Below are 27,211 nucleotides of genomic sequence, written 5' to 3'. Positions count from 1 at the left end.
CACATGGAGAACATCTCATCCTCTGCATAGTATTATGGAGGGGGAGATGTTCCCAATTCACAGGGGTGGTGTATTGTCGATAGGCATGGGCAGGAGATCTGGAGTCGTTTAATTCCACACATTGGGTTGTACGACAGGTGGCACAATTGGGATGATTGTGTTGGGACTAGATCCAGACTCAGACAAATAGGGCCACGCCTCCTTGACTCTGAAAAGTTTTGTACTTTTTGATCTGCCCCCAACCGTTAGGATGAGGTGGCTTTAACATCTACTGTCATCAGGCTTGATGCATGGACAAGTACAGGCTCATCTAGGGGAACACCAGGTTTTTGTTAGCCCAATAGGCTCAGTTTGGAAAGAGTATGTAAAGTGTATAATCTTGTATTTTATATGTATTTATACTGTATATATTTGCATTTGTGCTAGTATTAATTGTATACACATTGGAGACCAAAAATGAAGGTCTTATTATGCTTCACCAACCATGGTGAGAATTATTGACAAATTAAGGTGATCGAGTTACAGTTGAGTAGAGGCCCCGAATGAGGGAAATTTGATACTCGAACCACACATTTGTCTCGGGAAGACTGGGCACTCAATGAATTTAGAGCCAGAAGTATCCACACACAAGAAAATCTGGTAGAGCTGACTACTACCACTCCGGTCCAAATTACACACTATTCCGGGAGTATATCCAGTTGCTTTTGTTATGGCTTCCTTGATAACGCCCAAGCTGTACAATCTTCCATCTGGTTTGATTCCTGCAACAATTTTGTCACTTAATTAGTACTAGTCATTACTGGCATTAAAAGGAAATAATACGAATAGACCAGATCAGTTTCCGAACCAGTTTTGAGCGGCTCGAATGTGTTGGGCTAACAACAACAGAGTATAAACAATTAACTAATTATCCATGGTATATATGATCGATGAAAAACAAATTAAAGGAGTGTAGTCCTTCCGCAATACCTGCATTTACAAGGATTTGAAGGAGGTTGACTTTATTCCTTAGGTTGAGAGCTGTTATAAAGTATGCACGTTGATTAAGGATAGACTCTGAACAGGTTCCATGTTTAATCCATTCATGAGACCAGAACCTCAGCATTTCACTTCTCGGACAGGCAAGCGATGGCCATGTCTTCTCAAGTCTAATCCTTAGATCCGATATCTGCACCAAGAAGTTAATACAAATTGCAAGGAAATTAGTTAGCAATTAACGGGATGATGGAAGATGCATGTAGACTTTCCAAATGAACCGATCCAATTAATAATTAATTGGATGATCCCTTCACTTGCTAAAAAAAGTTTATTTGCAAATTAAGGCTCCTATGGCTCAGTTTGGGAAGAATGCACCAAACATATTTGTATCATTCTTCCCAAACTGAGCATTAAGGTCATGTTTGGTTTGACAGATAATTCAGAGAAAGTTTTTAACTTCTCTTTCTCTTTTATTTTCCATCAAACCAAAGACAGCCTACAGTAGTTGTTGTCATAAAAATTTATTAAAAAGGTTGTGAGTTCGTTAATGGCTGAATCTAATTAAAGATGGACTGGTTGGTTAGGAATTTCCTACATTTCTTCTCACAGTTCCATTCAGCATGTGACAAATGCCCTCTTAAATGAATGTGTGTAAATATCCGTTTGGACATCTAGCTGTCACAGACGAAAGGAAGTGTAGGAGATCCAGACCCAGATTGATATCTATATCCTCAAATAAGTTATTGTTCAATTATTTCATCCAATAACAATCAATAATTCAGTTCAACCACTCGATGCATTATCACAGGTTCCTTGTATTTTAAATCAAAACCTTCTCAATTTTTTTTCATTTAATTCATAGATTAATTACATGCTTGTTATAACTTGGGGTTCATTTGGGAAGGGTTGAAGCTTTGATTGAACTGCTTTCATTAAGCTACTTTGAATAAGCCATTAAAAAAGCTTATCGGAAAGCTAATTTAAGAAGAAGAAGAAGAAGATACCATCCGTGGATTAAAAGGGTTCCGGTAATCACAGTTGGATGGGTAAGATCCATTGTTGTAATTGGGCCAAAGGCCATGAATACTAAAATCAGATGCTGGTTTTCCTGTCTGGGGATAGCAACAACCTGTCCTTGTATCACAGAACGACCCTGGCCACTAAAAAACAATGAATAAGAAAAAAAGTTTGAATTTGAAAACAACCGATCGAGATGATCTCAGACCAAAATGCAAGAGAAATAAATGACTAGTTAGTAGCTACCTGCTGAACAAAATAGAAGAAATCAAAACCCTCTGAGACACATATAGCTGCCAAATGTTGTGATACAAGAATCCCAATGAGCAATGAATAAATGGCCTTCATCTCTCTCTCTCTGTGTTTTTTCAGTAGTTTTGGTGATGCTTGTACTGTGCCTGAATGGCTATACTTATAGGCAGAAGTATACTCATTGTATTAATGCCATGAAGGAGCTCAAAACTTCCATAATAAATCATTCTCAAAAAGACCAAGCAATAAGTCAGTCAGTTTAGTCTATACTCAGGCTGTCATTCATTAACTTGCCACTTTTGTATTTGTCTTATTTATTTCTCATTCTTGTTGGTTTTTCTTAGGTTCAATTTATGAAGAATGCAAATACAATTTATTCATTACGAATAGGTTTAGAAATATATTATATAGGGATCATGAGTTTTCAACATTTCTCTTAAATTCACTACAACTTTTCAAAATGTCTAAAACTCACCATGTCACTAAGCTTTTATTTTCTAAAACTCACCCTCCGTAGTGCACCGTTAAGGCTTCTTAACAGAGGTGTCCATGTCAGCATAAATAACAATTTTCATAACAATTTCCAATGTTTTTTATAATTTCTGTTTTTTTACATTTTTCTATTTTCAACAATCTATAAATTTTCCTGTATTTTTGTTATTTATTTACAATTTCTGTGTTTTTCTATAATTTTTAGTGTTTTTTCTACAATTTTTGTTTTTCAATTTCTATAGTTTCTATAATTTGAAATAATTTTTTATTTTATTTGCAATTTCTATATTTTTTGTAATTTCTATGTTTTTATGTATTTTATATTTGAAAATATTTTTTTGAACTTTTTCCTTTTTTCATGTTTAAATATTAAAATAGTAGTATATTAACACCCGTTAATTTATTTTGTATATATTTTATATTTTTTATGAAGTTAAAATAGTAATATATTAACACTCGTTAGTCTGTTTAACATCAAATTAGTGACATGGTGAGTTTTAGACATTTTGAAAAGTTGTGGTGAGTTTAAGAGAAATGCTGAAAACTCATGGTGAGTTTTAGACAATTTCCCTGTTATATAAGGTTTTACACTACGTATTTGTATTTATATTATTTCCAAACAGAGCCTTGAGTAATCCCACGTTTTGAGGAAACAAACAAACTCTATTTTACAAGTTACATCAAGGGCCTAGTGCTTTAGGTAAAAGGGATGCAACTCATATACATGGTTTGATGATTTTACACTTTGAAATGCAATTAGATATAGGTAGATCCAAATTTAATTTGTTTATCTTGGAATTTGAACCAAATCATATCTGATGAGGGCAGATTTGACCCTCCACTGACATCATAACACATGGCATATCAAAACAGTTGGGCAACATCCCAGCATCACCTAGGCGACAACATGACTAATCCAAAATGGGGTCCCAACTGGCGACCTGCCACTGCCGCCGACCTGGCGACCTTCCTCTACCGTCGACCTAGCGACCTACTTCTACTACCGACCTAGCAACCTGCCTTTGTCGCCGACCTTTCGGGATCACGCCGCGTAACCGTAGGCCTTATCCTCATCCCACCCGAATCAGAGGGAAACAGTAAGCCTTATTAACTAGCACATTACCCTCCTTCCAAAGCGGAACGAACCCCTACGTTGTGGGCCGAGGATTCCGGGAGCGTTTCGCGAGACCCACGGCAGTCCAGCTATATAAGGGCATCAATCCCTGAGACCCAGGTAGATGCGCAACACCTCTCCAGGTCGTCACCATTCAGCTAGGCATCAGAGCCACCTCTCCAGCTTGTCACCATTTAGCTAGGCGTCCAAGCCACATTCCAGGTAGGAACCATTCAGCTAGGCATCTAAGCCACCTTTCAGGTAGGGATTATTCAGCTAGGCATTTGAGTCACTAGCCAGCTAGGAGCTGCCAAAATGTGCATCATCATCTGGCGCCATCTGTGGGAAATGCTACAAAAGGCTATGTTCTCACCCGATTCTCTGAGCCTCAAGTAATAACATCTTCAAGCAACAATAACAACGCTTGATCAAAAGAACCCCTAGGGGGGCAAAAGCAAAATGATTAACCCAAATGAGTTCTCGCAGTCTTGCCCGAACAAAATCTCCCTAACTATGAGGCCACCATCATATGTCAAGCCCTACGTGCTACCTACAAGAGTTGACGGCCAACTAAATGTGAGGCCACCCCACAGGTCGAGCCCTCTGTGATTCCCGTGGGAGTTGATAGCCAACAAATTGTGAGGTTGCACCACGGATCGAGCCCTCCATGCTTTACGTGGGAGTTGATGGCCAGCTGGTTGTGGAGTCGCCCTCGCAGGTCAGTCCTGTCGAGGTGACAAGATGACCATAAGCCGAGGTGCTAAGAGCAAAATTGGACTGTCAAAATTCCGCCGACTTGGCAACTTGGAGACCTGCCTCCAACCTGGCGACCTACCCCCGCCGACCTAGTGACCTACTTCCGCTAACCTGGCAACCTACTTCCACCGACCTAGCAATTTGCCTCTGTCATCGAGATGGCGACCTACCTCCGTTGACCTAGCGACACACGTAATCAACCCGGACGAGCCTTGTCAGCCCTATTCGTGAGGTTGCCCCTACAATTCGAGCCCTCCGTGGCTCCCACGAGAGTCGGTGGCCAACGGACTGTAGTCGCCCTTGCGGGTTGAGCCTTTCAAGGTTCCCATGCGAGCGGGCAACCTGCAGTTAGTAAAGCTGCCCCTGCAGGTTGAGCTCCTTGTGGCTTATCGTAGAGTAGACGACCAGCACCTCAGAGGACTGACACAATGCAGCTGTGACACCGACCCGCTATTTAAATTCCAACATCGACGCGCATATCACAAGGGGAAGCCAAACTGCTTTCAGCATCAAGGACCCCTAAGTCGACCTCGAAATATGTTGGTAACAGGCCAAAGGACCTACAACGAAGTACAAATCTACTCCCTTCATTGAGCTGATCTCAACTCGGGAGTGGGGGGGCAATTGATGAGGGCAAATTTGGCCCTCCACTGACATCATGAAAATGGCATATCAAAATAGCTGGACTACGTCCCAGCATCACCTAGGCGACAACTTGGCTTAGCCAAAATAGGGTCCCAGCTGGCGACCTGCCTTTGCCACCAACTTGGCGGCCTACTTCTACTGCCGACTTAGCGCCCTGCCTCTGCCGCCGATCTGGCGACCTACCTCTCTAGAAGCTTGCCAGTTGTCTCAACCTTTTGGGATCATGCAACGTAACCGTAGGCCTTATCCTCATCTCGCCTGAATCAGAGGGAAACGGTAAACCTTACTAACTGGCACGTTATTCTCCTTCCAAAGTGGAATGGACCCCTACGTCGTGGGCCGAGGATTCCGGGAGCGTTTCGCAAGACCTACGGAAACCCAACTATATAAGGGCATCAACCCCATGAGACTTAGGTAGATGCACAATTTTTAGTTCTTGCAGCTCTCCAACTCTCTCAAATTTAGCTATCTTAAAATCTCTGATTCGCTAACTTAAGCATCAGAGTGCCCACCCCAAGTAATGCAACCCGGGCACTCTAACACTGTTTCCTTGCAAGTTGCATTAGAGCCACCTCTCAAACTCGTCACCACTCAATTAGGCATCAGAGCCACCTCTCCAGCTCGTCACCACTCAGTTAGGCATTAGAGCCTCCTCTCCAGCTCATCACCATTCAGCTAGGCTTCAGAGCCACCTCTCTAGCTCATCACCCCTCAGTTAGGCATCAAAACCACCTCTCCAACTCGTCACCATTTAGCTAGGCGTCCAAGCGACATTCCAGATAGGAACCATTCAGCTAGGCATCCAAACCACCTTCCAAGTAGGGATTATTCAACCAAGCATCTGAGTCACTAGCCAGACGGGAGTTGCCAAAATGTGCATCATCAATATCCATCAAATTTATATCATAATCAGGTATTAATTGAATAGAATAAAATTTATCAAAATATTATACATTATTAATAAAATGAATAAAACAATAACCTTAATATTATATTTTATAAACAAAATGAATTAAAAATTACTTGTACGAAACTTTAAATATATACATTCAAATCAACTTTACTTATTAATACAAAATATAAATATATACATTCAGATAGAATCAAATCAGATTATAACAAATGGATAGAGGTGGACCCTATTCAAATTTTAACAAAATCTCGACCAAAGCCCGCCCAAATTGCACCCTGGCCCTCCTCTAGGTATAGCTAGGTTACAAAAAGATGTGTACAAGGGGCTATGGAACTAGGGGTGTCAATTGGACTGGATTTGGTCCAATCCGATCCAGTCCAATGTGAGTCCATTATAAATGGATCAGGTCCGATCCAATCCAATGAATATTTTAGACCAATTTGGACCAGTCCAATTCAATGTCTTGACCGTCCAATCTATTCAAATTCATTTTGATTTAGATTGGTTTCAACCCAAACCTGGTCCATTGGCACATATATTATTATCTTATACCAATGGACCAGATATTGGCTTAATCAAACCCAATCCAATATAAATTTATTACGGACGGATCAGGTCCACTCCAATCAAATAAATATTTTGGACCGGTTGGTCCAATCCAATATGTCTTGTTGGTCCGTCCAATTTGATTTTGGACTGGACGGGGTCCAATCCAAAACCGACCCATTGAAACCCAATGAAGCACTCTTGATCGTGTAGCTAGCTCATCCATACTCCTGTCAAACAGGCCCTAATCAACTCTCTTCAATCTCTTACAATTCATCATGTTCCCAGTTACTAATTAAGACTTGTAATGGTGCTGCACGTATCCTAGTCAAATGTGCTCTTCACCAAATTAAGAGGTTCTTTTGTCTGGTAGGACGGTCCCGTAGTCCTGATTTTGATGTCTTGTAAACCAACTGCAAGTCTTATAATAAGGTTTACATATAATAGTTACAATAGAATCAGCCTGTGCGTTCATAAAAAGAAAATATGGCATTGACTTAGATTTTAGGTTTCGTCAATGGCCTTAGAAGGACGAAATTGTTTTAAATAGCAAGCCGAGACATTGTTTCAAACGTCGGTGGAGTACATCAAACATTTCTATAGAGAAGCAAATCGAAGTGCTGATCAATTTACCTCTTTCTCAAAGTAACCGTTTAGTCTTTTGAATTTTGAGCATCCGCCTCCTGAGCTGTATTCAGTCCTCTGGGAGAAGAACATGATTGGAGTTTCCAGTTGAAGGAATTGGATAATATAATTGCTTCTTAAGTTATTTACCAAGTAAGTGCTTTTCCCTGGATAATTGCTTCCGAAGTGACATTTTTCCAGATAATTACATTATCCATGTTCTTTTAATCATGAATTTTATCAAGGTAAGTTAGGTAATTTATCATTTTTACCCATATATTCTATTTTTACAAACCGTAATTTTGTCTGCTGCTGCTGATGTTTTAGCATTTTTCCCTCTCAGGTATCATTTTTTTCCGGGCAAGTGACACCCAAGCGAATGTATATTTACCATAGGACCCACTCTGTAAGCCAAGCAAATGCATTTTTTCCACTGACCAACTGCCCCCTAAATACCCTTCTGCTGAGATTCTATACCCTGTGCGAATGCCACAAACATTTCAGATAGAAAAAGAAATTGTACAAAATTAAAACTAAATAGCAAAACTAGATCAAATTTTTCGTATATCAATTTTGTCTTGATTTTTTCAGAAATTTTTAGATTAATAACACCCTCCAAATTTTCGATTATATATGAGACATGAATACAAGTCCTTTTTTTTTTTTACTTAGACTGCTGAATCAGGTAAACTTCTATCCAATTTAATATTACGGTCCCATTCGTTTTTCGGTAAGTTACTTATCCGGGTAAGTACATTTATCCATATTCTTTTATTTCCCATGTAAATAAGGCAATGATCATTTTAGCCATAAAAATCCATTATTAAAAATGGTATTTTTGTCCCATTCAAGTATTGGCAACTTCTCCCCCACCCCCCAAGTGGGAAAGTTATTTACCTCAATGGGAATCAAAATCCTATTGACCAACTTTCTCCACTCTCAAAATCCAAAAAAAGAACGCCCCCTACATTTTTTTTTTTGGGGTGCAACTCATCCCCAGACCCTGATCAAGGTGGGATTCCACAAGTAAAATTTTACTTTAAAAATAGGAAAAAAATTACTTGAAGAAATTTATTTGTTTTAAAACAAGTAGAACACACACAAGCATGTGTTTCAACAAGCGGGGCCTATTATAGGGGAATTGGTTGGAAGCATATGTAGGTAAGTCCGGATCAACATCTCTGGCAAAGGAGAAGTTCATGATGTAATGTGTGGCTATAGACCTATAGTGGCTTGTTGAGAGGAGTGTTAGGAGCGTTGTTGGGAGCAGACATGAGCTCCACTTATGCATGATGTATGTATGAATGTACAAAGTACTATCGCCTTTTCACTAGGAATGAGCCCTGTTTATGAGGATATGTTTGTATTTCCACTAGGTGTGCATAAACCACCGGCCTCTTTCTTGACATCTCAAACAATTTTGTACATGGTATTTGGAAGGGTATGGCTGTATAGGGGAGAGATGCATCTTACACTTGAATACATATTAATATCGCTACTTCCAAAGTTCCAACAAAAGAAAGGTGTTAAGATGAACATATATAATATAACTAGTAGCAGTTCTATCATCGGCTAAATAAAATCTAATTATCTCTGTTAAATTTTATGTCGACAAACATGCAGACATGGGTCCGAGTCGGAGAGCTTTGTACAACAAAAATGTTGGGAGTTGAGTCCATATCCAGTCCTTCGCAAAATCCCAGATAATTGGGACCAACATTTGGATTACAAGCTTATAATCAAATTTCGTAATTTGTTTTGTTTGTTTGTTTGAGAGGAGTAAAATGAGAAACAAAATTATATGGTCCCCTCTACTTATAGGAGAGAGGATGAAGATAAGACATAAGAGCAAGGTTGTTTGTTTACCCACTTAGAGAATGAAAAGTAAGAAGAAATTGGTACAAATTTTGCAAAATTTGCTATGCAAATGAGACCAAAAAAATATATATATATATATATATATATATATAACGGAAATTTTGTGTTAAATAAAGGTATAGGTCATAACTCATAATTACAAATAAATGCATGTAAATCTGAACAAGGTACAAACTCTGCATCTAGTTTAGATTTGCAATGCAAAAAGATGGAGCCTAACTTCATTTAAAAATAATTCAAACTAATAACTTCGTGCAATTCAGATCTTGTGAAGTTTCCACAATATTGGCAACCCTTGTTATTGGAAACGCGCAATTGGGATCACATTTGATGGATACAACCGATCGTTAAAACTGGACCAAAGCCCATGAACCTCAAGAATTTGGGGCCCCGTGTGGTTGTTTATTGGGCCATGCCCCATCCCAAACATGGCCCCGTTTCTGCCCACTAGTTGTTAAATTCCATCTCTCTACAATTGAGGTGGGTCCATTACGAGGACGGAACCTATGGTCCGATTTTTTTCCCAACAATGAGGCTACAAACGAGACAAATGGCGTGTTAGCAATAAATTAGTAAATTCAGGTGTGGGCCCCATGTAACATACTGAACACTGGCGTGTTCACTCTTGATTGGCTTTGTAGCTCATTGTACATGCCAAACAAAAATGAACTCTAGATTGATTATGACACAGTAGACAAGCTTTTATCTTCATCCAGACGAATCCAACGGACCTGTCCTATTTGTCAACGTGTATGGCCAGTAGAATCAATGCAACGAGAACAGAGATCTTCTTCCCATAGGCATCTTTATCCACTTGTCCTGTCCCCACGACTCTACGTCTATATATATCAAATATTAACGCCACTCTAGATCCTTCATGAAACAAGAAGAAAGCAAGAAAGACAAACTGAAAGCCAAGGCCAATGAAAATGCTAGAATATCCCACTTTCACCCTATTTAAATGCCTCCAAGGTTCCCTCCAAAACAAACGACTAACCCCTTTCAACTGTCTGTACAAGAAAAGAATAAAAGGATCACTCACCATTTCAAACTTGAGAAGCTCCCGGATACAAATTACACCCCACAAACAGTTCAATAAGAGAAATGTCATCTGTACTATTTCTATCTGCGTCCAACCTTATATGCAAATCCAAAGACCTCTGGAAAGATAACCATCTCTCCAAAATCATCAGTAGAGAAAAACCATGTCCCGAAACCCCTTCAGATATCAAACTGAATAGAAGAAATCTATTACAATCCACTGGTTTGGGCCTTGTAGCGGAAGGATTTTCTGTAGCTCAGCCAGCTAGAGCTGAACCAGAGACCCCATTAGAATCTTCTTCGAGTAGGATGTCATATTCAAGATTTCTGCAGTATTTGGACGCAGGAACTGTGAAGAAAGTAGACCTGTTCGAGAATGGGACTGTTGCAATTGCAGAGATCCTGAATCCTGCACTCGACAAAATCCAGAGGGTGAAAATACAATTACCAGGACTGCCACAAGAGTTGCTTAGGAAAATGAAGGAGAAGGATGTGTGGATTTTGCTGCTCACCCTATGGAGATGAACATGGGAGCTGTGATTCTTGATGTGTTGGCAAATTTTGCCTTCCCATTGATTTTTCTTGGAACTCTACTCTTGAGAGGATCAACTACAAATTCTTCAGGAGACCCCAACTTGCCATTTGGACTGGGAAGGTATGGGATGACCAAATTACATCTTTGGTGATGACACACACACACAGTGGGGTTAGAAAAGTTGTGAAAGCTACCATGTTTACCAAACCCATGAATTAAATGTTCTCACATATGACTGTCTAAATATACAGTTATTTAGTGACAATATGTTATGCCTTCAACACACAGTAACCGCATCTACCTGATGCATTTGATCAAATTTTCACCTGCTAGTGTATGAAGATATTTCCTAGATCTTGTATTATTTTGATCAACTTATAGCTATAAATTTCCTTTTCCTGCAGTTGCCGGCCACTGAAATAATAGATCAACATAATAATTTATTCTGATTTTATTTTTTTCATCTATAAAATTATGGAAACTTGAAATTTTTGTTAGCTTAAATTATTACTATAATAGATACTTACATGTATAAACAATTCCAAAAGGAGCAAAGCCAAATTCCAAATGGAACCCAACACTGGTGTCACATTTGATGATGTAGCTGGAGTTGACGAGGCAAAGCAAGACTTCCAAGAGGTTGTGGAATTCTTAAAGACCCCAGAAAAGTTTGCTACTATTGGAGCAAGAATTCCTAAAGGTGTTCTGCTAGTGGGTCCACCAGGGACTGGAAAGACATTGCTGGCTAAGGCCATTGCTGGAGAAGCAGGGGTCCCTTTCTTTTCTCTGTCTGGCTCAGAGTTCATTGAGATGTTTGTTGGGGTGGGGGCTTCAAGAGTAAGAGATTTATTCAACAAGGCAAAGATGAATTCACCATGCCTGGTTTTTATTGATGAGATAGATGCCGTTGGAAGGAAGAGAGGAACAGGCATTGGAGGAGGAAATGATGAAAGAGAGCAAACACTGAACCAATTGCTCACAGAAATGGATGGTTTTAGTGGAAATAGCGGGGTGATTGTCATCGCTGCAACTAATCGACCTGAAATTCTTGATTCAGCTTTGCTCAGGCCAGGAAGGTTTGATCGACAGGTATGTCATGCTTTACAATGTGGTGATGTTCATTTCACACTGTTTTTCCAATAAAAAAAATGATTGGTCAATACATCTTCATAGTCATATTTATGTCTAAAGGAACAGATCAGTATTTATTGACTTGAATCCACGTACTAACTACTGGAATGTGTCTTGAATTGGTAACTCAATAAAAATGCACATAGTTTGACAATGTTACACCAGGATTAGCAATTCCTTTTTTTTTTTTTTTTGGTAGAACAGGACCAGCAATTCAGTTCACTAAAATATTAGTTCTTTTATCCTTGACTCCAGTATTAACATGCAAAGCACAATATACACAAATATGCAAGTGGACAGACAGAAAAACCTGCATTTCAATATTCATAACTTGATCTAATTACTAAGTTCAGTAAATGGAATACACTTACACAGGTTACTGTTGGATTGCCGGATGTAAGGGGAAGAGAAGCAATTCTGAAGGTCCATAGCAACAATAAGAAGCTCGATAAAGATGTTTCCCTTAATGTCATAGCCATGAGAACCCCAGGATTCAGTGGTGCAGACCTGGCAAACCTCATGAATGAAGCTGCCATTCTTGGTGGCAGACGGGGCAAAGAGAGGATAACAGCAAAAGAGATTGATGATTCCATTGATCGAATTGTGGCAGGCATGGAGGGAACCCAGATGACAGATGGAAAAAGCAAAATCCTCGTGGCTTATCATGAAATTGGGCATGCCATTTGCGCGTAAGTTGCAAACATTTCATGTTTAACCAATATGAAGTTGCTTAAGCATAGGTATAATATAGAATTTCAGAAAAGGTCTATCAGATTATTAATATGCAACTATTCTCACAAGTATGAGCATTTCCTTGGTCAACTTATAGTTCCATACTTCCATAACTGAAAATACATTTATGGGGATTCTTTATACATATGAGCATAACACTGAGTAGAAACTTCTATATTCCACTTTGTCTAGATTTGTCACAGACTCTTGCAACATTATTGCCAGATTAAAAGAAAAATATAATATATAACTTCAGAAACAGAGAACGATCTTCACCAACCCTATCTCCATCCATATAATATAAAGTCACACAAGAACATTAAACATCCTCTATAAAACAGTAAACATAATGTCATAGCCATATTAGCAAAAGATAACAGGTATAGAGCAAGTTGGTGATTGGTAAGTATCCTGCATAGTCTGTTCTTGAAAGCAAAAAAAAAAAAAAATGTTTAACTCTAAATATGAAAATTGACGTATTAGCATGTTTTATAAAAACTAAATTAATCATGTAATCTATCCAGATCAGTAAGTTTAGATGACAAGCTTAACAAGAAGGAAGAATTAATAAACCCTAGCTCAGTTTGGAAAGAGTGTAAATACAAATATGTTCAGTACAAAACCTTGTATTTGCACTGTACATATTTGTATTACTCTTCCCAAACTGAGCCTCAATGACAAGGAAGACCAACTAACTTGCCCTAACTGTCACATACAGGACATTAACTCCAGGGCATGACCCAGTACAAAAAGTAACTCTTATTCCTCGGGGGCAAGCACGGGGTCTTACTTGGTTCATACCTGGGGAAGATCCAGCTCTTGTATCTAAGCAGCAACTTTTTGCTAGAATAGTAGGAGGTCTCGGAGGCCATGCAGCAGAGGAAGTAATTTTTGGGGAACCAGAGGTTACCACAGGTGCAGCAGGAGATTTGCAACAGATCACTCAGATAGCAAGACAAGTAAGTTTATAAAAAGTAAACCATGTTCTAAATTATGTAAGAAGACCAAAAGTCATTCTTGTGCACTTAGCTAATACTTTTATTTTTTTCTTTACCCACCAGATGGTAACCACATTTGGAATGTCTGAGATTGGACCATGGGCATTGACTGATCCATCAGTACAAAGCAGTGATGTGATACTAAGAATGCTAGCTAGAAATTCCATGTCAGAAAAACTTGCAGAGGATATTGATACCTCAGTAAGACATATTATTGAAAGCGCATATGAAATCGCAAAGAGCCACATAAGGAATAATCGAGAAGCAATCGACAAGCTAGTAGATGTGCTTTTAGAGAAGGAAACTCTCACAGGAGATGAGTTCAGAGTAATCTTGTATGAGTTCACTGCTCTTTCTTTGGATAAAATCAATAAGAACTCAGTCCGTGAACTGATCACAGCTTAAGGAAACCATTATAATACATTCTATGTTGATAAAGCTCCATTGTTATTTACAGATGTATTAAATACAAATTGCAAATTTGAATGGAAAAACAAGTGGTAAAAGTACTCCAGAAAGGCAGCACTTACAATCATACATGTAAAATGCCTTCATGAACATATTTAGTTGACACACATTGGTCAACAGAAGGTAGGTACTACCTAAAAAGAGATACAACCTTGGGCTTAGTGGGTAACGCCATCAACCTTGGGCTTTCGAGACACCAAGAAACACTCAAATGGTCATACAACTCCATTGCTTCAATGTCCTTGGGACATGAATACCGAATAACCACTACCTCTCATAGGTTAGTGTTTTTGACTCAAAAGCGAGCCTTTGCAGACTCATTTTGTTGAGGGCCCGGGAATAGGATCTCGTCACGGGTCGGTCCACGGGGAAAACCTCCTGTTTTCCCTTGTTCCTTCCTGCTCGTGATGAACCTATCTTGGCACCTTCGGTGATTTGTCCAAGAGATCACCAACTCTCCTAACTCACTCTTGACTGAATAATTTGATATCTCATTCAATAATGGGGTCTCCTTAAATAGGAGATTACAAGAGTCCTAATCAAAGGGAGTCTCCTTGCTGAATAGGGAGACTTCCAGTTTTATCTTGCTAAGGATAAGATAAGCTAATCCTAATCTGATAAGCTACTAACAAGATAAGATAAGCTAAGCTAATCCTAATCTGATAAGCTATTAACAAGATAAGATAAGAGATAAGAACAATAAGATAAGAACAAGCAAAATGAGCTAATCTAATCTAGATAAGGCTGTTGTTGCCGAACTGGGTAGGATGAGCATCACTGAATCCTTGCTGCTGCTAGCGGTGGGCCCGGGGCCTGTTGCTGCCGGCGGCGATGGTACGTCTTCCCGAGGAAGGCGTCCATAACATTACTCCCCTCCTGGACTACGAGCTTGTCCTCAAGCTCGAAAGCTGGATATGTGGCTTGGAACTCTACCAATGGGATCCATGTGGCTTCTGTTGGTGGTAGATCACACCATTTCACCAAGACTTCAAGGTTCCACAATTAAAACGAGAGCGGGTGACAGTTTTAGGCTGGGGGACCAGTTTGCCATCTTTCAAGGGTGGCAGGGAGGGAACTTGGTGTGGGGGAACACCCGTAAATGGTTTCAGCAAGGAGATGTGGAAGACATCATGAATTCGGCTAGTCTCTGGCAATTCCAGCTGGTAGGCCACACTGCCAATCCGTCGCAGAACCTTGTAGGGCCCATAGTACTTAGGGGCCAGCTTCGGGGCAGCCTTGTGGCGCAAGGAGCGCTGCCGGTAGGGCTGGAGCTTCAACCAAACAAATTGTCCTGGATCGAACGATAGTTCCCGGTGGTGCTTATCATAGTGGAGCTTCATGCGGAGCTGGGCCTGCTGTAAGCGAATGCGGACGTCGGCGAGGAGGGCGTCGCGGTCCTGTAAGGAGTGATCGGTTGCGTCCAAACGAGTAGATCCAGGCTTGTAGGACAGCAAGCGGGGAGGATCCCTGCCGTAAACGACGCAAAAGGGAGTCATGCCAAGGGAGGAATGGTAGGCTGTGTTGTAGCAGTACTCGGCCCAAGGAAGCCATTCCAACCACCGTCGAGGTTGATCGCCTACGAAACAACGGAGATACATCTCGATAGTGCGGTTAACCACTTCCGTCTGACCGTCGGTTTGTGGCCGGTAAGCTGATGAGTAGGCCAGGGTGGTGCCGTGTAGTCGAAATAACTCTTTCCAGAAGGCACTAGTGAAGACCGGGTCTCTATCGCTGACGATGGATTCCGACAACCCATGTAAGCGAAAGATATGTGTAAAGAAGGCGAGGGAAACCGAAGTGGCACTGTACGGATGTGATAAAGGAATGAAGTGCGCGTATTTAGAGAAGCGGTCGACTACCACAAAGAGAACTGATTTGCCCCCTACCTTGGGAAGTCCCTCAATGAAGTCCATGGAGATGTCGGCCCAGATTTGCGATGGGATGGAAAGGGGCTGAAGGAGGCCTGCCGGGTGTAGGTTTTCCCATTTGTGCTGTTGGCATGTGGAGCAATTCTGGACAAAATCTCGAATAGAAGTCTTCATACCTCGCCAATGGAAATCAGTCCGGACGTGGTATAGTGTTTTTTGAATGCCCTCGTGGGTGGAGTTATGGATGCTGGTGATGATGGTGGGAATCAACGGGCAATCTGCTGGAAGATGGACTCGTCCCTTATACAGTACCAACCCGTCGTGAAGTGACCAATCGGGGTCGGCCGTGCCGGTCTGGATCTTCTGCAGTAAGAGCGACCATTCTGGGGACTGTGGTGCTGCCTTCTTAATGTCGTCAAACAGAGAGATCCGAGGTTGGGAAATGCTACATAGAACCATCACGTCTTCTTCTCGCCTAGACAAGGCATCAGCTGCACGATTAGAGGATCCCGCCTTATATTCCACCCGGAAGTCAAACCCGAGCAGTTTGCTAACCCAATGCTGCTGAGGGGAAGTGGTGAGACGCTGCTCTAACAAGTATTTGAGGCTGTAATGATCAGTTTTGACGATGAACGACCGCCCCCACAAATACGGCCTCCAGTGCTGGATGGCTCGGGCAAGGCCGATTAGTTCGCGCTCATAGGCTGGAAGCTTCAGATGCCGGTCAGCCAATCTGCAGCTGAAGAAAGCGATCGGGTGCCCTTGCTGCTGTAGTACGGCCCCGATACCCACTCCGGAAGCATCGCACTCGACTGTAAATTCGAGGGCGAGACATCCACTCGCAGGGGTTCTGCTAACCCTGCTGTGAACATATCGACTTGCTGGTCTGGTCGCACGGAGAATGCCCTCGCGAGGAGGGTTTGGAACTGTCGCTGGTATTCAGCAACTGTTCCGGTCTGTTTAAGGTTAATTAGCTCGCCCAGTGGGTTGCTGGTCAATGGGGGTCCGAACCGAAGAAGGCGATAGGATTTAAACTGGGGACAACTGAGCCCGGGTTCTTCTTGCTCTAACCGATAAAACCAAAGTTGTGCTTCTTCTATTAAATGAAAGGCGGTTAGGCTTACCTTGTCCTGGTCATTTGTCCGTTGATTCCGGAAGAACTGCTCGCAGCGATACAGCCAGCCTAGGGGGTCTCCGTTGCCGTTGTACGATGGGAACTCCAGCCTGCTGTACTTGGGGATGATGGTTGCTCCATGGCCGACGGACTGCTGTTCGCCGGAAGACTCTAGCAGATCTGGCCGGCGGTCGTTAGCTGCTGTCCCTCCGTCAGAGTTCCTTTCCCTGCTGGAAAGAAACATCTCCATTAGTCGTCGCAGTTCTCGCACTTCACCTTTGATCTCACGAACTTCGGAGCTGGTCTCCACGAGTTGGTGCTCGAGGTCGTGGACCCTAGAAGGTAGCTGCTCCAGATCTCCCATGACGCCTTGCTCTGATACCAAGTTGTTGAGGGCCCGGGAATAGGATCTCGTCACGGGTCGGTCCACGGGGAAAACCTCCTGTTTTCCCTTGTTCCTTCCTGCTCGTGATGAACCTATCTTGGCACCTTCGGTGATTTGTCCAAGAGATCACCAACTCTCCTAACTCACTCTTGACTGAATAATTTGATATCTCATTCAATAATGAGGTCTCCTTAAATAGGAGATTACAAGAGTCCTAATCAAAAGGAGTCTCCTTGCTGAATAGGGAGACTTCCAGTTTTATCTTGCTAAGGATAAGATAAGCTAATCCTAATCTGATAAGCTACTAACAAGATAAGATAAGCTAAGCTAATCCTAATCTGATAAGCTATTAACAAGATAAGATAGGAGATAAGAACAATAAGATAAGAGCAAGCAAAACGAGCTAATCTAATCTAGATAAGGCTGCTGTTGCCGAACTGGGTAGGATGAGCATCACTGAATCCTTGCTGCTGCTGGCGGTGGGCCCGGGGCCTGTTGCTGCCGGCGGCGATGGTACGTCTTCCCGAGGAAGGCGTCCATAACACATTTCAACTAGGAAATTGACTAAAAACAACTTATAGTAGCTTAAAAATCAGAGCAAGCCCACTGATAGAACCGCTCAAGCAAGGACTCCAACTACTAAAACAACTCTAAATAACCACTAGAAGTCCTATTAAAAATAAAAAACCAAAAATAATCCAAATATAGACTAAGGGGCTGTTTGATAACAGCGGTATTTGTTGAACTGAATGACTATTGCTTTGTCTCTTAGTGATAAAATAGTAATAAGGCCATTACCCAATGTTGGCCCCATCCATCTGGGATCTTGGGAGGGCTAGACTGGTATGGTCCTAACCTTTGGCATTTTTTTTGGCACGAAATAGCTGCCCTGAAACTCAAACCCACATTCTCACGCTTGCCAGCCCAAGATTTTACCATCATACCAAGTAATGGCCCCTAGTTGATAAAATAGTGATATAATACAACATTTAGAAGCATAGTAATCAACTCCACTTGTGAGCTTGTCTTACAGTGTTGTTCCAAAGCCCAGATAAGCAAGGAGGATTGTGTCAGGTTGTAATCAGCATTAAAACTTTTGCCAAACTCTTATTAATGTAATAATTTGGGAGAATAATATCAACCCAATATGTCATTCAGCCATTAAGGAGGCCACAATCTACTTAATGGCTTTTTCTCAAAAAAAAATCTACTTATGGCTTATTCACTAAAAGACAAAGAAACAGGCCATTCAGTTCAGCCACTTCAACCATTATCAAATAGTCCTTGAGAAAATAGAAAGATTCAAATCATGTCAAAGATGGACACCCTGTCAATAAAATGGTCATAACTCTCTGAAAACATATAAGTTTTACAAAATCTAGGTCTCACTGGATAAATAACTCAATAACCTATCAAATGACACCAAAATCACACAAAGCAGACAAATTTTGGCCCTTAAAGATAGGCTGAAAGAAAGTACATCTTAAACTTTTCAAAATTATAAGACCTATCAAGCGAGACCCTTCAAACTAGTTTAACCTTTTAATATGACTAACCCTATACTATGACAATAACAACTAACAAATTAGATAATAACCTTTAAAAAAAATTAAGTTGACCAAAAATCCCAATCACCCAAAAATTACAAATTGTCATTCATGTAAGAATTTGGTTTTTTTCTTCCATGGTTTCTTTCCTTGCTTCCATAGCCAAGAATTTCAAGTGATTTTACTACATGGTGAAAACTGCGTTATGAATGGGGGCATACAGCTAATGTAAAGTGGGGAAGTGAAAATGTGATCAATACAAAAGGCCCCGTAAATAATGGATGGTTCAGATCAGCTAGAAGATTCTTCCATGAGGTAGATCTGTAGGGTCATCAAGAAAGCTAACCTTCTTAACCAAACGAGGAAACCTTTTCCAAGCATTACTGATTACAAAGAAAGCAAGGGCTAGCATGATGGAAGTAAGTGAACACGGTGATCTTAAATCACAAAAGAGGAACACACTACACCTCACTAATCCCATGTATTTGCATAATGACTCCTGTTTATATTTTGTCCTTTTATGAATTAAGTGGCTCCATGGTTTTAGCATTACTCAAAAGAGAAAATTAAATAGTACAATATTACTGAAAATAATATTAAGAAGAAAAGCAACATATAATATCAAATTATCAATATGAATAATTCTGAAGCACTAGAGATTCCAAAGACTAGGGATGTAGTTGGATCATGAGTACACTCCACCAAATTCATAGATTTCAAATGAATGTCAACCTTCTTATCGGAAGGTTCAACAAAGTTAACACTTGTCAAAGAACCATTCGACCTAAAAGTTTAAGCTGTTAGGTCAGGTCCCTGAATAGGTTTCTATTCTCCAAGACACCCTTTCATGCGAAAGCCTAGTGGGCTTGAAGTGTGGAAAAGCACAGCTGCACCCATACCTTGTGCTGAAATTTAATTAATCATAATGGGAGCAGTGAGGATTGAACACTAGACCATTTGGTCAACCAAACTCTGATACAATGTCAAGGAACCATTCAACCTAAAATCTTAAGCTATTAGGTGAGGTCCCTGAATAGGTTTTTATTCTCTAACAGCACTCAAAAGACCACTCCTAAGAATGATGCTCCACGCAAATATGGATATCCCAAACCTACAATGTTCCTGTAATGTCACAGACCAACATGATCAGATCCTCAATTCACTACTTTTTGTTTAAGCTTCTCCTTCAGCAATTCAAGCAAGTAATTGCCAGGCGGAATAGCAATCAGGACATGTGCTGGATCTGGAAGCAATGAGAGGTAATAAGAGAGACATCAGAAATCAAAGAAGTCAGAGATGCATGGAGAAAAAGGGTTAATATTAGATTATTAATAGGTGGGAAAGTGCAGTGATCAATAGGAACAAGTGATGGAGAACATGATAATGTGTAGCCTGCACCAAGGAATGCTTAATATCAGAACAGAAAACAACTGAAACTCCTATTTCTCTGTATTCAGTAACTGGAAGTGAGGCAATTCCAGGTAATGTCCAAAAATTTTAGGTAGCAACGAAATCAACACTTTTGGTTGATATTATCATCAGTCAATAAAATACATTATTTTATTATATTCAGAGAATATCTGACTTCACAGCATCAGAATCACATCTCATGGTTCAAAAGAATATGTAATTATGGTGTTGTACAGACTTTAACAGGTCTAGGACTTCAGGGTCCATGCTATTAGGAAGAAATGGTGAAACACAGACCAAAAGTTCAGGCTTTCTGTAATACGGTTTCTAGGACACTCACATCATATTTGTTAATTTTTCAATTGTCAAGTTCAAATTTTCAGATGTCAGTATATGGGGACACAGCTGTAAATAGTTGCAATCCATAAAGTAGGATAATTTTCTGTGCTTATTATTGCTTTTCTCAGAAGACACCCATTCCAAAGAAGAGCTCCAACTTCCATGCAGTAAACTTTAATACATTAAGGTGGTGAGTAAGATCAACCTCTGATTTACTTTTCTCAATAATTGTAATCCTTGTAAACCATGAGAACGCATACCATGGAGCCAAAGCAAACAGTGCATGCTCATCTGCACCAGAGCCCACGACTCTTTGATAAAAAGTGCATTGGACTTCTTATCTTTGCAGTATGCAGCTTTCACTCTCCCATAAAATGTTGAAGCTGTATATCTAAGCTTAAAGATAGCTACCAGTAATCCTTACATGAGCAGAATCCCTCACGGAAATGGTGGAATCGACTTCGATCTCTAATAAACAATTCCCGATTATAAACCCCTGAAAGAACCTTTGCAAAGTTGTGGCAATCAACACAAATACGTAGATTCTTTGCCACTCTGATTGTTGTACCTGGTGGAGTTGCAAGAACTCCAAAAGCAATAGCCAACTTCTCACTGTGATAAGATAGGGCATATCCCTTCTCTTGGGCACCCAAATTGTGCAGCTCAGCTGACATGTCAGCAACATAACCTGCAAGTTTTAGTTGACTTCCAATCTCATTGAGCATTTCATAAATCTCCTCCTTCCATGGATGTGTATTGTCATCCACCACAAACTCATGAACTCTTCCATTCAATTCAATAGTGCTACAACCAGGTGTGGTTTGAATTCCTTTCTCCTTCATCAACCTCCTCACATCTGCCACCTTCCCCCAGTTACCAACCGAAGCATAGATGTTCAACAACAGAACATAATCCCCTGCTTCTTGTGCTTTCAACTCAATCAAGTGTCCGACAACACGCTCCCCAAGTGCAACATGGCCATGAATTCTGCAAGCTCCAAGTAGGGTCCTCCAAATTGTTGAATCTGCCTTAACCTCCATTGAATTTATAAGATGGTAGGCTTCATCAAGTAAACCTGCCCGACCTAAGAGATCAACCATGCATCCATAATGACGAATGTTCGGAATCAACCTGAACTCTGCCCTCATACGTTGAAAAAGACTTATACCTTCATCAACCAATCCACTATGGCTACAAGCTGAAAGAACCCCTGTAAAAGTCTGATCATCTGGGGGGACACCCATTCTCTGCATCTCATTGAATGCTTCAATAGCTTCCCTTCCATGTCCATTCATTGCCAAACCAGAAATCATGGCACTCCAAGTAACAACACTCTTCTTAGTCATCCCCTGGAACACCTGATAAGCCATATCCAAACACCCACATCGTGTATACATTGCCACAAGTGAGTTGCAAAGATTGAGAGTGCCACTGTAGCCACGTTCGTCAATGTAATTGTGAATTCTCTTACCAAAATCTAGCGCACCCAAGTGTGTGCAAGCCTGGAGGAGAAGTAAACAAGTGACATCATCCGGTTTGGATCCATATACTTCAGTCTGCATAACATCAAACACGGCGAGAGCATCTTTGGTCCGACCATTCAGAGCATAACAAGAAATCAAAACATTCCAAGCAACGGTATCTGGTTTAGGCATTTCATTGAACACATGATAGGCTTCATCGCTATTTCCACAAGATGCGTAGAAGCCCATCAAAGTAGTAAGTAGAAGACAATCAGAATGATGCCCATCTCGTAATATCCTGGCATGGATTTGTCTACCTCCAATTAGCGAAGGAATCCGAGTGCATGACTTCAGAACAAAGGAAGAAGACAATGGGTTTGGACGAATACCTACCCGTCGCATTTCTCTGTACAGGTAGAAGCCCTCCTCGGGAGAACCACTCTGCGAGTAAGCTCTGATCATGATGTTGTAGTGAGAAGCAGTAGGCCTGCGTATTTGAGAGAAAACTCGGCGAAAATAGTATATGTCACGAAACGGGGAGAAGGCAGCGGAGGACAAGAAGTTGGTTACGATAGTTGGTTCTTGAATGAGTAATGTACGGGTGATGTGAGCATGTATTTGAAGTAAATGGTCCTTGGTTGAGCATGACTTTATAATGGCTATAACAGGCTTAATTGTATGCTCAGAGCTACTGATGATATTTGATTGTTTTTGTTTTCTGTTTATTAGTAATGGCGTTGGCCGTTGTTGATTTTCAATTTGAAGGTTAAGGAATGGTGTTGTGGAGAAATGAAAATGGGCAAGATGGTGATGGACATCGCTGGTACTACCGAGCGAGGAACGGAACCGAAGAACTTTAGAAGATGTCATTACCAATCTACAGATTGGTTATTTGTGAAGGATGATAGCCATTTTGACCGTTGAAACGAGGGAACGTCGGAAACTATATGCAAAGCCAGACTAATATCTGTTTGTAATATGCTCACGGCCTTCTACTCACAGTCACTAACAGTTATTTGTGAATGGGGAAAGAGGGAAAATAAATGGATTAAATTTTGGGAATTGGGATAACGTGAAAAAAATTAGGTAAATTACAAAGACCCCTGTTGCAAAATACAAACTAACAATTTTTCCCTTCAACTTTCATTTGCGGCAAAGACCCCCTCTAATTCTATATTGCCTCGGTGACAAATCGCCTTCAAATTTCACTTTAACAAATACCCCTTATGAGTTTCGCCCGTTAATTTCGAAAAAAAAAATTCTTAGTCAGCTGTTTAATTTTTTTTTTAATTTCTAATTAAATTACCCTTTTCTTACTTATTTGAACGATTTATGATTTGATTATTTTTTTAAGTATAATATTAAAATCCGCTTAATTGTCCTAATAGATCCTTGTAAATTTTTAATTGGATTTAATATATATTTGTGGAGGTTTCTGTATGACAAATATAAATTTAAGATGAAGAGAGACATCCATATCATTGAAATGAAACAAGAACTTAAAGAAATTTGTTTTTTTTTATGTCAATAAAATGTACTGCTATTTTAGCTAATTTCATTTTAAAAAATAGAGGTATTTTTTTGTCAAATTAGAGTTTAAGAGAAAAGGACTACAAAAAGTAGGGCCGTTCACGGGTTGGGTTGGGTTGATTTAATAGATTTTTTTCAACCGACCCGACCTGGTCGGGTTACTTAAAGAGCAAACTAAAACCGACCTGTCATTAACCAAAACTAACCCAAACATGAAGGGTCGGTTTGGTCAGTTTGGCATTGTTTGTGAACAGCCCTAAATTTGGTGTAAAATTTTCTATTCAAAAAATGAAAACAATCCTAAAAACAAAAGTAATTCCCATTCAATTTTATTGTTCTTTAATGTTAAAAATAAGTAATTAACTAGAAAGAAAAAATTAGGATAGAGATTACCTAATTAGGGAAAGACTAGGAAACCAAAAATTAACTAACTCGGTTCGATTTTGATTTAACTGAACTGAATTATCAATTTATCCCTCTTCACAACCAAAAACCAACCGGTGGTGAAGAAAAACCAATTAAATCGGTTGGATTGGGCCAATTTGATCGATTTGACATTGTTTGTCAATAACCCTAACAAAAAGAAAATAAGAAAAATTTAATGCATTTTAAGAGATAATTGCAAAGTGAAAATTCAAATAAATTCTTATCGCAAATGAATACTAAAGGGATAATTGTCACTGACCCCCATAGTAGAAACTAGAAACTAGAAAGTCTTTGTCACAAAATGAAAATTTAAGAGAGAACCCATGCTTCTGCAGCTTAAAACCTCCTAATATTTATCTTGTTTGTTTGTTTCTTTTTCTTCTTATTTTAATGTGGTGTTCAATAGATGTTAGCATGAATTGATTGCCGCTTACTCATTCAAGTATCCGGCGTTCAGCCTGTATCCGGCGACCAGCCTGTATCCTACTTTCGGTAATTAACCTGTTCTTCTATCTCCTGCAAACAGCGATTAGCTGTTTTCTGTGTTTCCCAGCCTTGCTATGTTTTGGGTCTTTTTGGTTTATAATCTACAAGATGACAGAGGTGAGATGATGATGTTTGATGACTCCGGCAATCAACCTGTACTTCCGGAAATCAGCTTGTATTCTGGTCAACAGCAACCAGCTGTATTATTATGCGTTAGGTGATTAAAGATCATCATCAGGTTTTTCTCGTTATTATGGATCATCATTCAAATTGCTCGGTGTTTTAAGTTCTCAGTTCGGGAGCAAAAATCAAAGCAAGGGAAGCAATTTCGATCCGCTTCAGGTGAAAATTACAAGTGGGGAATCAAGAGTTGAAGCGCCTCAGGTCACTCGATCCCCAAACTGGAAGATGAACAGTATCACTCTAATGTGATTACACGTTACCAACATGCAGCACTTTCAGAAAACACATGGTCACCATGCAAGCTCCCACGTATCAGCTAGCATGGTAAAGCACGTGGCATTGAGCCTAGTCACTATTTGACAGGTATTCTAACTCTCTCAACAAATTTACAGCCTTCATTTGCACGAATTTTATTATTTCCATGAAAATATTGGCGTGGAATATTCGGGGTTGTAACAACCCATGTACAGGCACCTCAAAAGACTGATTAAAGCAAACAAGCCGGAGATAATCTTCATCTCTGAAACTAGGCTCAATACAGAGACAGAGAGAAGCCATAAGCTAGCTAAATATTTGAAATATAATAATTCTGCTCATGTCGAAGCAACAGGTCGATCTGGTGGCCTCTTATGTTGTTGGGACTCGCATATAAACATTCAGGTTTTGATGACCACAAATCATATTATCAAAGTGAGCGTTCTCGATCTTCCTACACATCAAACTTGGAAGATAGTTTTTCTATATGGTCATCCACACAGAGAAACACAGAAGATCTATCTATATGGGAATCTATACAAAACATGCATGATCTTCGAGGTGACCCATGGCTGTTAATTGGTGGCATGAATGCCCTTGTTTCTCTTCATGATTACAAATCTGGCCGAATTGGTAGAATAGCACCACAGTTATCCCAAGCCATGCAGAATACAATCGATTCATTTGCTCTTATAGACCTTGGTTTTATTGGCCCACCATATACATGGACAAATGGTCACGTATGACTGCTGAAAGACTGGACAAGGCTTTGGCTACACAATCATGGTTGCAGATCTTCCCTGACTCAAAAATCTTACATCTCCAGTTTAACCACTCCGACCATTGCCCTCTACTTCTCAACACTCGACCTTCTAAAGAAAACACCAAACCTCACTTTCGTTTTTTGCCCATTTGGGCAAATCATGAAGACTGCAAGGAAATTGTGGAATCAACCTGGGGGAAGCAGATCCCTGGTTCAAAAGCACGCCAAGTCACCGTTAAACTTAAGGAGTGCAAAAATATAAACTCAAGGAATGGAACAAGGAAGTCTTTGGAAGGGTGGATGAAAGGCTTCAACGGCTGCAACAAAAAATACATGATTTGCAATCTAATCTGAGAACTCAGCGCGACAAGGAAAACCTGCGAGTCCTATACAAGCAATATGATCATTGGCTAGAAAAGGAAGAGCTTCTTTGGCGAGTCAAGTCTGGAGAATTATGATTAAAAGCAGGGGATCGCAACACTAAATTTTTTCATCAAATGGCGAAGTACAAAAGGAGAACACAAGACATTGAGTGGATCTAAGGAAGGAACGGTGAGTGGCTAACCAATTGCAACGATATTGCATCTGTTATTGAAGAAGCAACCAAGCAAGTGGGTAATATAGATGAATCAAGTCAGTTTCATCAGCTCGACATTTTGGACTTCCCAAACTTACACTCAAGCACTATTTCAAATGCATGCACCCTCACAAGGCCGCTGGTCTTCCAACATTATTGGAGTCCTCTCAGAGCAGACATTGTCCAATTAGTATATGATTTTCTAGAGAGGCCGTCTGACTATAGGCCAATAAGTCTATGCAATAAAATCATTGGCAAATCGAATGAAGCCATTACTTCAGGAGCTAATTGCGCCAAATCGAGTTGGGTTCCTCAGAGAAGACAAAGTCACTCAAGAAATTCTTCATCAAGAACAAATAAGGGATGGGCTCTAATTAAGTTAGACATGTCCAAAGCCATTAACAAAATGGATCGGCTTTTCCTAGTTGAAGCACTAAAGATAGAAAAAAAAAAATGCCACTAAAGGCTATCGCGGCATTTTCAAATTATGCCACCAATACTCGAGGGCTGATTCGGTAAAAGTTTTAGTGGCGTTTATCCTATTTTTAGTGACACTTAAATAAATGCCAATAAAACTTACTTTCAATGATGTTTATCTAAATTTTAGTGGCACTTATATAAAGGCCGGTAAAACTATTTTTAGTGGCCATTTCAAATGCCATTTTTAAGTTTAATAATGGCATTTATTGGCACATTTAGTGGCAATTTGTAGTGCCACAGCTATAGTGGCAATTATAAGTGCCAC

General features: G+C 40.2%; 3 protein-coding genes and 2 long non-coding RNA genes across 5 annotated transcripts; 2 read left to right on the top strand and 3 right to left on the bottom strand.

Moving 5' to 3' along the window:
- Positions 1-448: 448 nt before the first annotated feature.
- On the bottom strand, positions 449-2,350 carry LOC104602932 (ribonuclease 1-like). Its single transcript, XM_010266809.2, has 4 exons — positions 2,242-2,350; positions 1,983-2,138; positions 970-1,168; positions 449-761 (listed from the first exon to the last, which is right to left on the bottom strand). Exons 1-4 carry the CDS (start codon positions 2,341-2,343, stop codon positions 520-522), a joined length of 699 nt encoding a protein of 232 aa, XP_010265111.1. The 5' UTR covers positions 2,344-2,350; the 3' UTR covers positions 449-519.
- Positions 2,351-10,152: 7,802 nt separating this feature from the next.
- On the bottom strand, positions 10,153-10,908 carry LOC148800972 (uncharacterized). The gene is made up of 2 exons (XR_016084640.1): positions 10,769-10,908; positions 10,153-10,665 (listed from the first exon to the last, which is right to left on the bottom strand). It is a non-coding gene; the product is annotated as an uncharacterized LOC148800972 (long non-coding RNA).
- LOC104597591 (ATP-dependent zinc metalloprotease FTSH 6, chloroplastic) lies at positions 10,320-14,059 on the top strand. Its single transcript, XM_010259224.3, is given in 6 exon segments — positions 10,320-10,748; positions 10,751-10,911; positions 11,340-11,880; positions 12,298-12,611; positions 13,373-13,613; positions 13,716-14,059. Coding segments are annotated over 6 exon segments (2,028 nt in total). The 3' UTR covers positions 14,058-14,059.
- A 6,495-nt stretch (positions 14,060-20,554) lies between these two features.
- Positions 20,555-23,116, bottom strand: LOC104597600 (Pentatricopeptide repeat (PPR) superfamily protein). Its single transcript, XM_019198015.2, has one exon. It carries the CDS (start codon positions 23,114-23,116, stop codon positions 21,191-21,193), a length of 1,926 nt encoding a protein of 641 aa, XP_019053560.1. The 3' UTR covers positions 20,555-21,190.
- Positions 23,117-24,449: 1,333 nt separating this feature from the next.
- Positions 24,450-26,541, top strand: LOC148800971 (uncharacterized). Its single transcript, XR_016084318.1, has 2 exons — positions 24,450-25,234; positions 25,342-26,541. It is a non-coding gene; the product is annotated as an uncharacterized LOC148800971 (long non-coding RNA).
- The last annotated feature ends 670 nt before the right edge of the window (positions 26,542-27,211 follow it).

This window comes from Nelumbo nucifera, chromosome 3 (assembly GCF_055504915.1).
Source record: "Nelumbo nucifera cultivar China Antique chromosome 3, China Antique-T2T, whole genome shotgun sequence".
Classification (NCBI taxonomy): Eukaryota; Viridiplantae; Streptophyta; class Magnoliopsida; order Proteales; family Nelumbonaceae; genus Nelumbo; species Nelumbo nucifera.
Note: the sequence above shows the minus strand (reverse complement) of the source record. Positions and strands in the feature narration are given on the sequence as shown.